The sequence below is a fragment of the Aedes albopictus genome, chromosome 2 (genome assembly GCF_035046485.1).
Source record: "Aedes albopictus strain Foshan chromosome 2, AalbF5, whole genome shotgun sequence".
NCBI lineage: Eukaryota > Metazoa > Arthropoda > Insecta > Diptera > Culicidae > Aedes > Aedes albopictus.
Genome location: NC_085137.1, coordinates 69,066,753 through 69,084,460, shown reverse-complemented (window position 1 = coordinate 69,084,460; position 17,708 = coordinate 69,066,753). Strand labels below are relative to the sequence as shown.

Here is a 17,708-nt window from a genome sequence, read left to right as displayed (position 1 = left end):
AGCTGCCTTAAGCTATTACACTGTTTGGATAAATGAAATCATTCCGAGCTTACTTAGTATTCCCACATTTTAAAAATTGTTTATTTTTTTCACTTTCTACGTAGTTTATCGTTGAACAATTCGTCATTGAAATCATCGTCATCATCAAACATTTGAAAGCAGTTTTTTCGTTCAAAACAAAAGTCTTTGCTATGAAAATATATTCACTGTATTCCGCATGAGGAATAGAATGCAGTGAATATATTTTCATGGTCGATATTTTGATTTACAGCGAGTAAACTGCTTTTTATTTTTCGAAAAATGATGACGGATGCTTGAGCCTTATGAGCAGTCCAAAGCTAATTTTAAACCAAACTACTAACTAAAATAACTATTAGAACTATTGTTAATCATGCGATGGCTACGAGTACACATGAACCTCTAAAACAGAGTTATAAAAAAGAGTGCACGAAATTAGGGACCCATACAAATTGTGGGTTCCTAATTTCGCCAACCAGATAAATGTTGAGAGAAAATAAGAAAATAACATTTTCAAGTAATTTTATTGCGTATTATAATAAAACATATTGAGTTGAAATAACCAAACATAAATTGGAATATTTACTTTTGTTAGGGATCGAAATACTTGTTGACTTCCGTGAGTGTTGATTTTTCCGTATCTCTGAATATGGCATCTGCTATTTGCATACATTTGCAATTTATTTTTCAATCTTTGACATAAATCAAATTTTTCATTTCTTTTTGTATGAATTGTATTGAGATCAAATGCAGTTTCGAGGTTATAGAAAATTTTTGATGATTCCGCTGTTAATTAGATAATAATGCTCTCAGATGTTAGAAGTTAACGAAATTTGGGCGCGCACGAAATTAGGGCACCCCACGGTACAATACATATCAATGGTTGCTCCTCCATGATTGATCTGAGCTGGTACCAATGGGGCACGTTTGGTGTAGTACTAGATTTGTAGTAATGAGCTGAATTTTAGTATGGTGAGAAGGTAAATTCTCCGTTTCTGCAATAAAATGGTGCAAAAAGCGTGGGTATTATGATTCCTTGCCTAATTTGATGCTGTTTGAGCAAAACTTTGGTTCACTATGTTGTTTATGTTGCAAGAAATGAAAAAAAAAACAACAACACTCACAGTAAAACCGCTCAGCACTAAAATGTGTAAGCCCTACTCATAAGTGCATAATTTCCAGACCACACAAAAATGTGTTACAGTTACACATTCTCAAAAACAGCTCGTATACTCGTCTATATGTGAAATATCGATATTTTTTTTGTTTTCCAAGGTCACTAGTAAACCTAGCTAGATTGCTGTACAATTTTTTTTGCGGATTTAGCGATTTTGCGGACACAGGAGCTGATCTTGTGAATGTGCAAGGGTTACACATTTTTGGTGTAGTCTGGAAATTATGCACTTTTGTGCTGAGCGGCGTTAGCGTGCTGTTGCCCAAAGTTTCGCTCAAGCTGCATCAAATTAGGCAAGGAATCATAATATGCCCACGCTTTTTGCACCATTTCATTGCAGAACGGAGAATTGACCTTCTCACCATACAAAACTTCAGCTCATTACTACAAATCTAGTACTACACCGAACGTGCCCCATTCGTTTCTGGTTTTAGCGATGGCTATGAACATATAAATATACAAGAGTTGTACATGTAGAGAAGAGAAAGTGGATAGAAAGATACAAAGTAGGATGAAAGGGACGGGCCAGGGATTGAACTTATGACCTTCTGCATACGAATCAGTAAGCGGCAGCCACTAGACCACCAAGCCCGTCCCCTTAGAAAAAGTCTGGAAGGAATCTAGGGTATTGGTTCCCTTATTAAGCATGTGGCTCCCATTTTCATCCCACAAAAATCAAAGGATTGAAGCGTTGTTTGTTTTGTTTCTTATTTTTGTATTTTTTGTTAGAAGTGAGCACCCATGAAAACAAAAAGAACGGAATCAATCGGTGCCGTATTCGCTTGTTTTCGGATAGGATGAATATGGGAGCGTGAGATTACTGATGGCACACATACCCTACAACGAGAAACCTTGGGGGAGAGATCAAGAGACAATTGTTGGATTTCCTGAAAAAAAACCTATAGAGAATTCCTGGAGAAACTTAGAGCGACCATAATGCAACAAAGAAGATTATACTATTTCCAAGTATGTTAAAGAACATGAATTCCACACATAGAAATTCAACTGGTAAAATGGTTTTCGGATTAACAGAATATAAACTTACCGCTCGGTCGATTCCGCAAACTTTTTTCAAACCGGATTTTATTCTTTTTTTCCAATTTAGCATGTTCTTATAATGTACACCTGCTCCTCATCCACCTTGGCTTCCACTTGCAAACACACGACCGACGACACCAGGGGCTCGTCTACCACGTTTACTTGCTCTTGCTGGCGGCCTTGGCCGGGGTCTTCTGGATCTTCGGTGGCTTGCTGACGGGCTTGCCGAGCTGTTGGGCCTTCAGCACCTTGACGACCTTCTGCTCATCGATCAGGAATGCACGGATGATGCGCTCGCGCAGACACCGATGGCACAGGACGCCACCGAAGGTACGGGTCACGGTCTTCAGACGGCGGCACATACGCGGGCGTTCGCTCGGCCGCGATGGCTTGATTCCGCTGAGCTTCTCCTTGCACTGGCCGCATTTTGGCACGGTGCGCTGCTTCTTGACGTACAGGTACACCAGGCGGCCACCGGGCGTGCGGACACTGGGGATGGGAACGAAAGGACGGTTATTTAAATAGTCCATTTATCATTATGTTATGGGAGTTCAGTTCTTGAATTTCTAGACCAACATGTGAAAAGGACGGAACAACTTTGGATTCAGATCTTTGATTCAATCGTATTGTTTTAAACATTTAGTTATTCAAACTTATAACATAACAAGGGCCCCTTTAGCCATAACTGTGAAGGCGTGGGTGTTCAGCATGACCATGCTGAGAGCGACGGGTTCGATTCCCGGTCGAATCACCTGGATTCCTCACGATAGTTCTCCTGGAATTCATCTGGAGGAATTTTGTAAGTTATCCCAGAAGTTAATCCGAAAAAAACCTGGATAATTCCTACAAGAACTCCGAGAGCAACTACATAAGAAATTCCAAAATGAACACTCAGAATCCCTGTTAAATTTTATGTAGGAATTCCATGAAGAACTCTGTGCGGAATCCCGGGGAAATCTCTGAAACATTTCAGGTGGATGACTGCAAGATATCCTGGACACTACTATGAGGAAAATCATGGAGAAATCTACAAAAATACCATTCCATGAGTTTCCAAGAAAAGAAACTCCAGGAAATAAAAAGTCCAGTATTGTGATATATGTATGTTCCATTCGGCCACCCCTCGTCGTCAGGTTTATATTTTGACAGAAGGTATAACACAGTTGGACTGAAGATACAACAACAACGCGTGTGAACATGTAAAACCATTATAATCGCAAATAAAATGTTTCTTTATGTTTTAATCGAATAAAACATTACATTGGCGACGAGTTGTCGATCGTAACGCGCGTAATCGAGTGAAAAACGACGGAAAAAGGATGGCGCAAGGGCCAGCGTTCCGTAATTTCGACTGCGGCAGTGAGGAATGGGAGCTGTACAAGGAGCAGCTGGAGCAGTATTTTGCTGCTAACGGAGTGCAGCCGGATATGAAAAGGGCGGTTTTGATAAACCACTGCGAAGCCAAAACCTACAAGCTTCTTCGTGATCTGTGTACGCCGGATGCTCCAGCTTCGAAGACGTATGACGAGTTATGTGCGCTACTATCCAAACATTTCACACCGCCGGTAGTAGTACACAAGGAACGGCGATATTTTTTGCGTGCAAAGAGGGAAGAAGATGAGTCGCTGAATGATTGGGCCGCTCGCTTGAAGAACCTGGCCTCGAATTGCAAGATGGGTAACCACCTGCAGCACAGTTTGTTGCTGAAATTCATCGACGGATTGCAAGGTAAAGCGTACGATAGGATCTGCGAAGAAGACGAGTCGTTGACATTCGAACGAGCGTACGAAATAGCAGTAAAGTACGAGCCGGATTCTCCCAGAGCAACAGGAGTGTTCCAGATCGACCGAACCAAGTCAGGTCCGAATAGTAAGCAAGGAGCAGCAAAACGAGGAATGACGACGGGACTCTGCTTGTCGTGCAACAAACCAGGTCACTACAGACGCGATTGCCGTTTTAAGGAGTACGTGTGCAAGAAATGTCACAAGCGCGGCCATCTGCAAGCAGCATGTTCGCAGCAGCGGAATTTCTTCGTGGGACACCAGAAGGAACAGGATGACCATGAGGAGTCGGATGAGGTGACGATGCAGCAAAACTTTATCAGTAAGTGCAATTTTGGTGCTGTTTACTCAGTGAGTGAGGTACAAGGATCTGATTCACCAGTGTTGCTGACTGTCGAGATTGGTGATAGAGAATTTGAGATGCAGCTGGACACAGGAGCCTCGGTGTCAGTCGTTTCGTGGGCCTTTTATCGTGAACATTTCCTTCAGTACAAATTGTGCAATACAGCGATACAACTCAAGGGGTACAGTGGTGAAAAACTCACAGTGAAGGGTATCGTGCAACCAGTGGTTAAGTATAGGGGATTATCGAGTGCACTGACGATTGCCGTGATAGAGAACGGAGGACCACCTCTTCTGGGAAGAAATTTCGTTAGTCAGTTCCAACTGCGCATATTTTCTCTAAACAGTAAGGAGTACTCCACTCAGGAGCGTCTACAAGGTTTAATTGCTCGTCATCGGGATCTGTTTAGTCCGGGGTTGGGCACGTACAAACATTGTACAGTAAATATCGAGTTGGAGGAAAACGCGCAGCCAGTGTTTAGAAAACCGAGGCCAGTTGCTTATAGACTTGTGGACAAAGTATCAGCGGAGTTGGATGAAATGGAGAAAGACGGAATTATCAGCAAATGTGACAATTCGAGTTGGGGAACACCATTGGTGCCGGTGCTCAAAGGTGACGGTAGTGTAAGACTCTGTGGTGACTACAAATCGACGGTTAATCAAAGTGTGAAAGACGTAATTCACCCGTTGCCAACAGTGGAAGAAGTTTTTAGCAAGCTAAACGGTGGTCAGAAGTTCACTAAGCTAGACTTGTCGAAATGTTACAACCAATTTCTGTTGGACGAAGAATCTCGAGAAGTTTGTGCGATTTCCACCAATAAGGGGGTTTATAAAATGAACAGGCTACCATTCGGCGTCCGTCCTGCATCTGGAATAGTACAACGAGAATTGGAGAAATTGTTATGTGGAATTCCTGGAGTTCAAAATTTTTTGGATGATGTGTTGGTGACGGGGAAAGATGATGAGGAACATTTGGCGAATCTGGCAAGAGTACTAGATGTTTTGGAGAAGGCAGGACTAAAACTGAATCAGGCAAAGTGTCAATTTTTCAAGAGTGAGGTAACATACGTGGGCCATGTGATTGGACCAGATGGTCTTCGTAAAACCGAGGATCGAGTCAAAGCTATTCAGAAAGCCAAACAGCCAGAAAATGTTCAAGAGGTTCGCGCTTTTGCTGGACTCGTGAACCATTATGCGAAGTTTGTAAATGGTATGGCCGAGATGATGAGTCCTCTTTACCGTCTTCTACGAAAGGGCGAAAAGTTTGTTTGGACGCAGGAGTGTGTGGAAGCATTTGCAAAAGTTAAAAGGGAGATTTGTCAAGATGTTATGCTAGCTCACTTCAACCCAGAGGCAGAACTTGTGTTGGTATGCGATGCGTCGATGAATGGAGTTTCCGCTGTCTTGTTGCAGAAAGAAAAGGAGCGGGAACGACCGATAGCTTATGCTTCGAGAATTCTCCACTCGGCGGAGCGGAACTATAGTGTCATAGATCGCGAGGGTTTGGCAATCGTGTATGGTTTGAACAAATTTTTCCACTATTTGATCGGAAACACCTTCACTATAAGGACTGATCACAAACCCCTCTTGTCAATTCTGAACCCAACAAAAGGAATACCACAAATCGCTGCGAGTAGGATGCAAAGATGGGCAAATTTTCTGGCCGGCTTCAGCTATAAAATTGAACACGTGAGCTCGCAGAACAATATAGCAGACTATCCGTCACGAGTTCCATTCGAATCGTGGAAGCTTTGGAAGGAGGATGATAGCTTTTTGAACTTTTTGAACAGTGGCGAAGAAAAGATGGTGAATTGTGATGTTGTGCGCGAAGCGATGAAGGATGACAAAGAATTGACGATCGTTCTACAGAACCTGAAAACAGGCAAACCAATTGAAAAGGATAGTCCTTATCGAAGATTCAAAGACGAACTTTCCGTGGAGAATGGGCTAGTTATGCGGGGAATAAGGTTAGTCATCCCGAGCAGCTTAAGAAAAATTGTGTTTGCTCAACTTCATCGGTCACATTTGGGAGTTGTCAAAAGTAAGTCGGTATTGAGAAGTTCTGTGTGGTGGCCAAACATAGATGAAGAATTGGAAAGCTACATCAAAAACTGTTCAGCGTGTTTATCCAACAAACCTTCTCCTGAGAAAGCAAGATTGATTCCATGGCAACCACCCCAATCTGTTTGGAGTAGGGTGCACCTTGATTTTGCAGGCCCAGTGAACGGTATGAGCTTTTTAATAGTGGTAGATGCGCTATCCAAATGGGTGGAAGTATTTCCTACGACCAAATGCGATACAGAGTTTGTATTGGATAAGTTAATCGATTGTATCAGCAGATTTGGGATCATGGATGAGATCGTTTGTGACAATGGGACTCAGTTCACAGCTGGAAAATTCAGGAACTTTCTAGCCGCGAACGGAATTCAACTACATTTAACAAGTCCGGGACATCCAGCAACCAACGGCCAAGCAGAGAATGCAGTGAAAACATTCAAGGCATCACTTTTGAAAAGTCTGACCGAAGGAAGGCGAAATATCAGAGAGGTAGTTGCAAACTTCTTGATGGGATACCGATCGGCAAGGCACTGTACTACAGGAGTCTCGCCAGCTGAGATGATGACAGGACGTCAAATGCGCACAGCATTAAACCTTGCAAAACCGGCGAAAACGAAACCCATGTCGAAGATGGAAAAGGAAGTCAAATCGAAAATACTGAAGCAACAGACAGACCAAATACATACGTACCGCGGTTCCAGGGAAGCTGTATTCGGCTGCGGTGATAGGGTAATGGTTCGAGATTACTCAAATCCCAACAAAGCAACGTGGAAACCGGCTGTTGTAATCAAGTTATTTGGACGACGAAACTACCTAGTGAAGTTGGGGGCTACAGGTAGAGAAATAAAGCGGCATGTCAACCAGATGATACCAGACACAAGAGAGGATAAGGTGGTTCAGAACGAAACGGAGCACCAAGAACCGGTTCCGAGAGGCACGAAGGAACATGAACCGGTCACGCGACAGACGGTTACGAGGTGCTACCGAGCACCAGTGAAGCGATCGCGGGAAGTCGAGAGCATACCCACCGAGAGATGTGAAGATCTTGAAGTGTCAAACCCGATTCTGGAGGAGGAGGACTTCGAAGAAGCGCAAGAGTCCTTCATGGATCCGCCACTCATACCGGAGCCGCATAGTGGGGGAACGAGGGTGGCAGGTTTATGTGATACAGAGAATGGGGCAGAGTCAGTTGATCGACCAAGTTCAGATATAGTTGAGGACGGGGGAGTAAGTGATAATAGTGATGATGGACTAGAATTAGTGGGATTTGAACGAGGCTTCTGGAAATTTAGAGACTACGTAGGCAGAGTATTGAGTAAATGAATGACTAACGCAAGTCTATTTCTTTCAGATTTCAGTATTTGAGACTCTACATCAATACCTACAGAACTCTTATTTGTGGTAGAATTTCTTTCTTTTTATTAAACATTTTGTAACATTGATTTAGTGCGGGGGTGTGATATATGTATGTTCCATTCGGCCACCCCTCGTCGTCAGGTTTATATTTTGACAGAAGGTATAACACAGTTGGACTGAAGATACAACAACAACGCGTGTGAACATGTAAAACCATTATAATCGCAAATAAAATGTTTCTTTATGTTTTAATCGAATAAAACATTACAAGTATAGATCCTGGAAAACTCCAAAAGACATCCTGGGAGCAACTGAACACAAGAATGAATCTTCTAAAACAAATCTGAGGTGAAACTCCGATACATTTCTTGAATAAAGAAGGAACTGCAGAAGAAATCTAGAAGTTTCGGAGCAATACAGCGAAAGCCTCTGGAAGAAATCCCGAAAGAAGCTTCTGCTGAAGGACTCTAATAGAAATCCTAGGGAATATCTCTTATAGAAATCCCGGTAATGACTCTTGGGGAAATCCCAAGAGAAACACTGGACGGAATAGGAAGCATTCAGTGAAGTACTAGATTGAGAGTAGTGAGCTGGATTTTTGTATGGTGAGATGATCAGTTCTCCATTTCTGCAATGAAATGGTGCAAACAGCGTGGGTTATACGGTTTCTTGCCTAATTTGATGCTGTTTGAGCAAAACTTTGGGTAACTGTGTTGTTAAAGTTGCAAGAAAAACTAATACAACAACACAGTTACCTAAACTTTTTCTCAAATAGCATCAAATAAGTCAAGAAATCATATAACCCACACTGTTTGTACCATTTCATTGCAGAAATGGAGAACTGATCATCTCACCATACAAAAATCCAGCTCACTACTTTCAATCTAGTACTTCACTGATTGCTTCCTATGGGGCACCTTCGGTGTAGTACTAGATTTGTAGTAATGAGCTGAATTTCTGTATGGTGAGAAGGTCAATTCTCCGTTTCTGCAATGAAATGGTGCAAAAAGCGTGGGTATTATGATTCCTTGCCTAATTTGATGCTGTTTGAGCAAAACTTTGGATAACTATGTTGTTTATGTTGGAAGAAATGGAGAAAACAACAACACTGTTGCCCAAAGTTTTGCTCAGACAGCATCAAATTAGGCAAGGAACCATAATACCCACGCTTTTTGCACCTTTTCATTGCAGAAACGGAGAATTGACCTTCTCACCATACTAAAATTCAGCTCATTACTACAAATCTAGTACTTCACCGATCTGTCCTATGGGGCACGTTCGGTGTAGTACTAGATTTGTAGTAATGAGCTGAATTTTTGTATGGTGAGAAGGTCAATTCTCCGTTTCTGCAATGAAATGGTGCAAAAAGCGTGGGTATTATGATTCCTTGTCTAATTTGATGCTGTTTGAGCAAAACTTTGGACAACAGGGTTGTTGTTTTCTCCATTTCTTGCAACATAAACAACATAGTTATCCAAAGTTTTGCTCAAACAGCATCAAATTAGGCAAGGAATCATAATACCCACGCTTTTCGCACCATTTCATTGCAGAAACGGAGAGTTGACCTTCTCACCATACTAAAATTCAGCTTATTACTACAAATCTAGTACTTCACCGATCTGTCCTATTGCGAAAAATCACGCAAAATGAATCACGAGGCAACCTGTAGGAGAAATTCCACGATTACACCAGCGAAATATCCTAAGAAGAACTCCTGTAGAGATGCCGGGATATGTCCAGCGAGCAATCTCACGAATTTTTTTTTTGGTAAAACACAAGAGCTCCGGGAAAGATGAGCCATATTTGGAAAATCTGTGGAAGAAATTCTGCCAGTAGGAATCCGGATGATCCTTCGGATTGATGAGGGAATTTTTGGAAAAACGCCGGAAAGCATTATAGGAGGTATTTTAAAAGATATTCCAGAAACAACCCCTGACGGAATTTGTGAACTGAGTTTTCCAGGTTTTTGCAGGGGGTCATTTTGAAAATTACTCCCAGAATGTTTTTTTGAGATGTCCCAGTTATTCGCAGGATTTTCCAATAGATCTTCGAGGGGTTTCTTAAAAAAAAATCATTTGGATTCATTCCGATATTTCTCCGGGTAATTCTCACAAGGAATTTAGTAAGTTATCACAAAACACATCCCAGAAAAGCTCCTGGAAAAATAGCTGCGAACTCCTGGAGCAACGATTAAAGAAATCCCAAAAATGAGCGTCCAAAATTTAATCTCATGTTTCCCTCATGTTCACTGCAATAAATGCGATAAGTAGCCACTAGGAATAGTCCAAAAAAGGACTGAAAGAAATCACAGGAAGAACTATATGAGAAATGTCAGCAATATCTCCTTCAGAAATTCCAAAAAGCACTAAAAATCTCAGATTAAAAACTTTGAAACATCCCAGGACCAACGTCGGAAGGATTCTTCTAGAAGTACTGGGAGAAACTACCGGTGTATTTAAAAAATCCCACAACCTTTAGGGAATATTCCAACTGAAACATCTGTAGAAATCCAGGGCAAAACTTTGAAAAAAGCTCATGAACATTTCTTGAAGAAATTCCAGGAGAAACTTAGGAGAAAATTCCGACTGGAGCTCCTGCAGAAAATTCGTGAAAAACATCCTTGCAGGAGCTGTAGCAGAAATCCTATAAACAACTTCTGCAGCAACTCTGGAAGAAATCACGGGAAAATCTACTGGAGAAATCTCATGAGAAACACTGGAAGGAAACAGAATCTCGAGTGAAACATTGGGATAAATTATGCGTAAACACCTACGATACATCTCGAGAGAAACTCTTATCTCGGTATAAATCGTGGAAGAAATCCCGCGAAAATTTCATTGGGCAAACGCAGGAGGAACTTCGGGAAAATCCCATGAGGGACTCTGGGGGCAGTACCAAAAAAAAAACTCTGGATAAAAAAAAAATCTGTAGCATCCCCGTAAAAGAAATGCAGCAGAAATCGGTAGGAATTCCGGAATCTTGGAAGATTCGTAAGGAAGAATCCAGGAAAGAATTGTTCGAATATTTTCCAAAATTTCAATAGGGATCCGGAAGAACCTCCAAAAGGAAATAATTCAAAAAAAGAACACAAAGCAAAATGGCATGGAAAAATACGGAAGGAATCCTGTGAGAAATTCTAATGGAGGAATTCCAAAAGGTATTCATAATAAAGTTCCACAAACAAACTCAGACGGATTGACCAAAGGATGCAATGTTTTTGTGAGTTTGTCGCACATTTTCCGACTGTTCGAGATGTGCTGATTCACTTGCTCATAATTCGCTTCAGAAACATCTTATCAAAATATATGGAAAACTTTTTCATGTTAGTTTTACCTGAAGTTTTGTTGAGGGAGGGATGTGCTAGCGTAGCGTTCAGGAGGAAACAAACACCAACAGCACAACTCACTCTGCGGTGCAATGCACGTGAATGCATCCCATTCCTGGCGATATTGCAACAAAGTAATTATTATTTCAGAACCCGAGATTTATCCTGGAGTTCCTCGCAAAGCTTCAGCATGATTTTTTCCCGGGATTTTATCTAGAACTCCTCACTTTCGAATTCTCCGAGAATTTTTCGAAATCAGGACTTCCGAGGGAATTGTGGGGAAGCCTGAAATAGTTCCTGTTTATTTTTCTAATGGCGCTCATCTTGGGATTTCTACTAGTTTATTTCGTCCGGGATGTATTCTTTATTCTGCAATTTATCTAAGAGGTAGTTTGGGAGGCCTCTTAAAGATTGTTTAGGAATCTCAGTATTCTGCCGTGGGCAGCATAGTTGTCCCATGTTCTATGGGAATCCCTATTAACATGGGACAACTATGCTGCCCACGGCAGTATTCATCTCCTTCTTGAATTTCTATTAAAACTCCTTCCTTGTGAGACTCGCTCAGAACGATATTCTAATGGAGCTCATTCCGGGAGTTTTCATAAAATTTCTTCTGAAATTCTTACCGCAGTAAGTCCTGCAAGAATTCGTTGTGCAAAATTAGGGAAGGAAATTATAAGAAACACCCGGAAATAAAGTTCTCAACGTTGAATTCCTGTGCAAATTCCTGGTCAATTGCACGAAAACTAAATACCGGGAGCAACCCTGGCAGAAATCCCGAGGGAACTCCAACAGAAATCTAATGACATCTGAGAAGGAATTCTGTGAAAAAAAAACCTCAACAATATTCCAAAGAGGAATTTTTGAAGAAATACATGTAAAAAACTGAACAGAACCTTGGGAGAAATCCCTAGATTTAGTTTGGAAGGCGTTATGGATAGATTTCCAGGAAAAGGAATCTTTGAAAGAAGTGTTAATCCCTCGAAGACACAAGTCGCACTCCCTTATAGTTGATAGGATGCCATTTAAAAACCTTCACAAAAACTAACACTGAAACGAACAAAACTGTGACATTCGATGGAAGTATTGAATCGTCATGTATTCGCGGACAGATCAATAGGCAAAGGAATGTCCTGATTTACTCTTGCACAATTTGTAGCACTAATCCACTAGAGGCTCAGTGGACCAATGGTAGCAAAAATTATGCGTACTTTTTTTCTTCTGCATTGTTTGTTCCGTATATTAGTTTTTGGGAGATTTTTGTTTTGGCATATCACCACATCACACTAAGTTGCGAAAGTAAGGGACTAAAAATTCGTAAATTACAAATTACTTCGAGAAGTTTGTGTCAATCTTCTTTATAAGTTATATCAAGCGCTCCACGATGTTCTAGTGAATGCTCATCGTTTTTATTTTGGTGATTTCATGACATATTGCGACATTTGCACCCATTTAGACTCGGCCCAAATTCATTATTATCACAGTCGAATTTCGCACACGACTTCGCAGCGGCTAGCGTACACAAGTTCGGATAAGTTCATGACAGAGGTGTAGGATGCACAGCAGCTAAACAAAATAAGTTTGATTATTGTGAAATTTCGCTGGAAATTGATGATTCTGTGCATTTTCAAATTATCACAGCAGTCTAAACATTAATGAGAAACCCAATATTGAAACGAAATCATCAAAAATCTAGAATGTGTTTCTATCATCCCAGACTAGTACAAACTGACATATTTTTCTGCGATTTGAAAAGTCAAACGTGAGCAGCTTCTGTTCTTGACTAGCTTTACAGTTCATTTGTTCACACATATTTTACTTAATTTCATCAATGTTTTGCTTACAGCCACTCGTAATCTCTGCGTTGTTTGGTCATTATCACAAGTTGGTCTAGTGTTCATTTCCCTCTTCCCTAAATATTGAATTCATTGTTGATAAGCAATGGATTCCGTTTACCTTCAAACTAACACAGAATTGACAAAACTGTAACATTCGATGGAAGTATTGAATCGCCATGTATTCGCGGACAGATCAATAGGCAAAGGAATGTCCTGATTTACTCTCGCACAATTTGTAGCACTAATCCACTAGAGGTATAATTCAGTCGTGGACCAATGGTAGCAAAAACTATGCGTCCCTTCTCGCTTATGTATTGTTTGTTCCGTGTTAGTTTTCGGGTTTCGGAATTGTCATATCCGATGGAAGTGCTGACACTCGACAATGCCCTTCGCGGGGACCAAGTTCAACAGGCAAAAGGATATGTGCTGATTTGCTCTGGCACAAACAGGAGGCATCACAAAGTCACTTTTAGGTTTCCCTCGAACTTTCTGATGGTAGCAAAAGTTGTGCGGCACTAGAAGGGATCTCCGGCAAGATGCGCTATAGAGTAATACTTACACACGTCGCTTGTTGGACTTGGTGTTGTAAGACAGACGTCTTCTCAGAGTCAATCGCTGGACCATCTTGGCGAGTTAGCTAAAACGAGAAATGAAAACAATCAGCTTCAATCACAAAAATCCGGGCTTATTTCGCTTGAATGCTGATCTGAGGAAAAACCAATCGGAAGTGCCGCAAACGGTTCCATCGCGTTCCGGAACCCCGTCCCCCTATCACCACCGCAAAAACATTCAAAACAAAGTTCCGATCCCGGCTGCCGAAGGCAGGTTAGGCGGACGTCAACAAAACACCAAATCGAAGTTCTAACACCTTCCCGTTCAGTATTTCACGGACTTTTCACACATTTCCAAAGCACCAAACTTCCGGGCAGCACATCCGATTGATTTTCAACGATTTCCCATCGAAAACCCGAGCGTTTTTATTGAAAATTTCGCGCACCTTGACAAAATGTGTCTACTTTATTCAAACTAAAGTGACGGAAAGGAAGACAAATCCAGTGTTTGACGTTTGGGGGGAAACGTGCGAACGCAGATTTTGTTGCATCTGTCTCGGGCCGGCTGTCAAAGTTTGCGTTTCTGGCACGCTCGGTTAAAACCACTCAGCGTCAAATCAGTCTGAGAAAAATCGTACCCCTTTTTAGCGTACCCTCTAGCTCTAAATTAACAACTTCAATAAATATTGTACGTGGATTTGCTAAGGGGCTTCATTTGTTAATAATATAGCGCATTTAGTTCACCACTAGACTATCGCAGTAGTTTTCACGAGTGCGAAAACGCAATTGTCAGATTTCTTGAAACGTAAACACCGCGCGGTCGTTGAAATGTTTCAAAAAGGGACACAAAAGTTCACGCGGTCTATCGTTTTCGAAAGGAACAGCCGCACCGTAGGAAACGCCGCAATGTTATTTCCTGTAAGGATGCAAGGGGAATGACATATCCTTTTCTAACCGGAATATCCGCATTTATCCTTTTCTAACCGTCGCTAACCGCGTCTAACTTCTGCTCACTTAGCAGCTCGTTTAGCAACGGTTAGCGACGGTTAGAAGCGGATAAAGGCGGATATTCCGGTTAGAAAAGGATATGTCATTCCCCTTGTAAGGATGAAGTAAACAGGGAGTAAAAACCGCGGCTGTACCTTTCGGAAGCGATAGGCCGCGTGCACTTTTGTGCAAATCCCTCAATAATAAAAGTGCGCGATTGCGTCAAATCAACTCGGTGTCTTCAGAGCACTTGTTGTCCATAGATTAAAGAAATAGTGCGCCGAAGACATCAACCTGATTTGATGCAATCGCGCACTTTTATTTACGTTTTCGCACTTATAGTCGCAGTTCGCAGTCCAGTAGTGAACTAAATGCGGTATATTTCAAGGGGAATGACATATCCTTTTCTAACCGGAATATCCGCATTTATCCGTTTCTAACCGTCGCCAACCGTTGCTAAGCGAGCTGCTAAGTGAGCAGAAGTTAGCGACGGTTAGAAACGGATAGATGCGGATATTCCGGTTAGAAAAGGATATGTCATTCCCCTTGGTATATTTACCATGTAATGAATGGTAATTTTTTATCCGGGATGAGAGAGATGCGGATAGAACATGTATAATAGTAATTCCGTGTATACTTTTATTTCTGAGTGTGCCTCTTTTAGCGTACCCTCTAGCTCGCCCTCTAGCTCCAAATTGGGTTTAAAAATTTGGAAAAATGTATTGATTTTTATTTATCCAGCTTTCCACGCTCGCCATAATGGCGGCAGCTATAAAATTTTTGACAAGATCTGTGCCCCACACTGAACTGAAATTCAAGAAAACATTCGCAGCAAGCCTTGAGCGTCTGATATTAGCTTTGTTGATTTGGCTGTCATCCATTTTTTGGCTTTCTCGTCCAACAAAGTTTTTTCAATCAGTTTTGCCAAAAATATTCAATGTATTTTATTTTTTTCTGATAATTTGTTTTCTATTTTAGGTTAAGAAATACATGAAATTGTCATCGGAAAATCAAACTAACATTTTAGAACGCACCTTTGGAATCCCGTGAATTTCACTGTTTTGCTCCGAGCACTTTGGCAGTTGATTTTACCAACGGTATCATTATGAGTGGGAACTGAATTCTCCTTCCAATTTCCGAGTTCCAGAGGGAGATGCTCCAAGATTCTTTCAACTAATGGAATACTTGAGATCTGCCACTCAAAGCCTTCGTTAAATATCTAGCTTAGACTGACGGAATTTTCAATTTCTGGCTATTTTGAAGACAGCAAAAAATCTTCAGGGTCAAGGACTCCAAAACCACAGTCGTAATACCAATCGTAACCTGAGGCTTCTCACTATGATAACGCCATCACAGAAACATGCTAGGAATCATGTAAAATAAGAGTTGGAATCCCGAAGAATCAATTGTTTTACAGGGGCTCGGAGGATAAAGAGCATTTCCTTATACTGACGGGCATATTCATGATGTCATGGTACCAAGGATGGTAGCATCGACACAGACATCACTAAGGTCTGTTCCATGCCTGCCTATCAAAAAGCACTATACGGATGCTTTGCCTCGGACTCCGGGTCACCAACTCGAGGATGTATAAAGATCAATCCGTCAGTCTACAATTGATGAAATGTCAAGTCTCGTCAAGTATCGTATGTGTATGTCTGTTCAAGTTCCTTGTCTCGGTAAAAGATGACACTGAAGTAATTCTGTTTAGCATGGGAGATAGCATCTACTCTGGTGCACCTGCTTTGGCCACTTGGTCATCGTCGAGCAAAGTTGCACCGGCCCGGATCCCGGACATCTATATATTTTCCAAGATATTTATTATAACGTGCTTCTTTTCTCAACATGTAACATCGCGCCGCGAAAGGTGGCAAGCCAGTTACTAGCCGGAATGATTCTTCCGCATGAGCAGTACGTGTGTTGGTCTAAAATGGTGCTGCTGTAGTGGAGTTTCGAAAAGCTTCTGAGCAATGAATATTCCGTATCGCTAATTCTTCGATTCTGATCCAAAAATATGAAAAAAAAAATTAAATGGAAAATGAACAACAAACTTTGAATCAACTTTTTTGGGAGCAATTTTGATGTTTTGACAGCTAATAACTATTTTCTGGAAATCAAAGTTTGCTGAGATTGATTTCACAGTATTTTAGTTCAGTGCGTGGGGCACAAGTATTGTCAAAGTTTTTATAGCATACGCCATTATGGCGAGCGTGGAAAGCTGGATATACGAGAGAGCACCTTTTTCTGAACCACAATATTTTTTTTTCAGATTTTTAGAACTTCATTTTGGTACCTAAAATCAATTTCAAAGATATTTTTTGAAATTACCTTTTGACAGCTGGGCAACTGCTTGACAGCTCCGCGTAGTACAAAATGTGACGAGGGGTGACTCGACAAATCGCTCTATACTAACTTCAAATTGAATTTTCAATAGGTTCTCGGGCACCAGAACCAGTTCAGTTTGGCATGAAAATTTATAATATGGGATTATCTTATATTTTTAGATTTTTAGAACTTTATTTTGATACCTAAAATCAATTTCAAAGCGAGTTTCAAAGATATTTTTTAAATCACTTTTTGACAGCTGGGCAACTGCTTGACAGCTCCGCCCAGTATAAAATGCAACGAGGAGTGATGCGACAAATCGCTCCCATACAAATTTCAAATTGATTTTTAAATAGGTTCCCGACTACCAAAATTGATGAAAATTTGGATTTCGGCTCAGTTTGGCATGCACATTCAGAATATGTAATGAGCCATTTTACGAAGTGACAACAGTGTTGATGATGATAATGATTTTCACGGGTTATTGGACGTTACCTCCTGTCAAAATTCTTTCATAAAATCGGCTCGTAAAATGAACTATTATCTCAACACCGCTAGAGGCCAATTTGGCTTCTTTAGCGGTGTTGAGATAATTCCATTGTTCCAATGTATTGATTATTTGATTTTATACGAAAGAGCAATTTTTTCTGAACTACTATGATTTTTTCAGATTTTTAGAACTTCATTTTGGTACCTAAAATCAATTTCGAAGCGATTATTCGAAATCACCTTTTGACAGCTGGGCAACTGCTTGACAGCTCCACCCAGTACAAAATGCGACAAGGGGTGACTCGACAAATCGCTCCCATACAAACTTCAAACTGGTTTTTGAATAGGTTCCCGGACACCAAAATTCATGAAAATTTGGATTTCGATTCAGTTTTGCATGCAGATTCAGAATATGGAATTGGGTTT

General features: G+C 41.1%; 1 protein-coding gene across 1 annotated transcript; it reads right to left on the bottom strand.

The window, feature by feature from the left end:
* Nucleotides 1-2,240: 2,240 nt before the first annotated feature.
* On the bottom strand, nt 2,241-14,009 carry LOC109404809 (large ribosomal subunit protein eL34-like). Its single transcript, XM_019677758.3, has 3 exons — nt 13,928-14,009; nt 13,490-13,567; nt 2,241-2,719 (listed from the first exon to the last, which is right to left on the bottom strand). Exons 2-3 carry the CDS (start codon nt 13,552-13,554, stop codon nt 2,389-2,391), a joined length of 396 nt encoding a protein of 131 aa, XP_019533303.1. The 5' UTR covers nt 13,555-13,567; nt 13,928-14,009; the 3' UTR covers nt 2,241-2,388.
* Between the last annotated feature and the right edge of the window lie 3,699 nt (nt 14,010-17,708).

What these genes read in the sequence shown, in the direction of transcription:
- LOC109404809 (XM_019677758.3), bottom strand. Translation starts at nt 13,554, where the DNA reads ATGGTCCAGCGATTGACTCTGAGAAGACGTCTGTCTTACAACACCAAG. An exon ending in AAGTCCAACAAGCGACGTGT is followed by an intron (nt 2,720 to 13,489) that starts GTAAGTATTACT and finishes TCCCATCCCCAG; the next exon opens with TGTCCGCACGCCCGGTGGCC.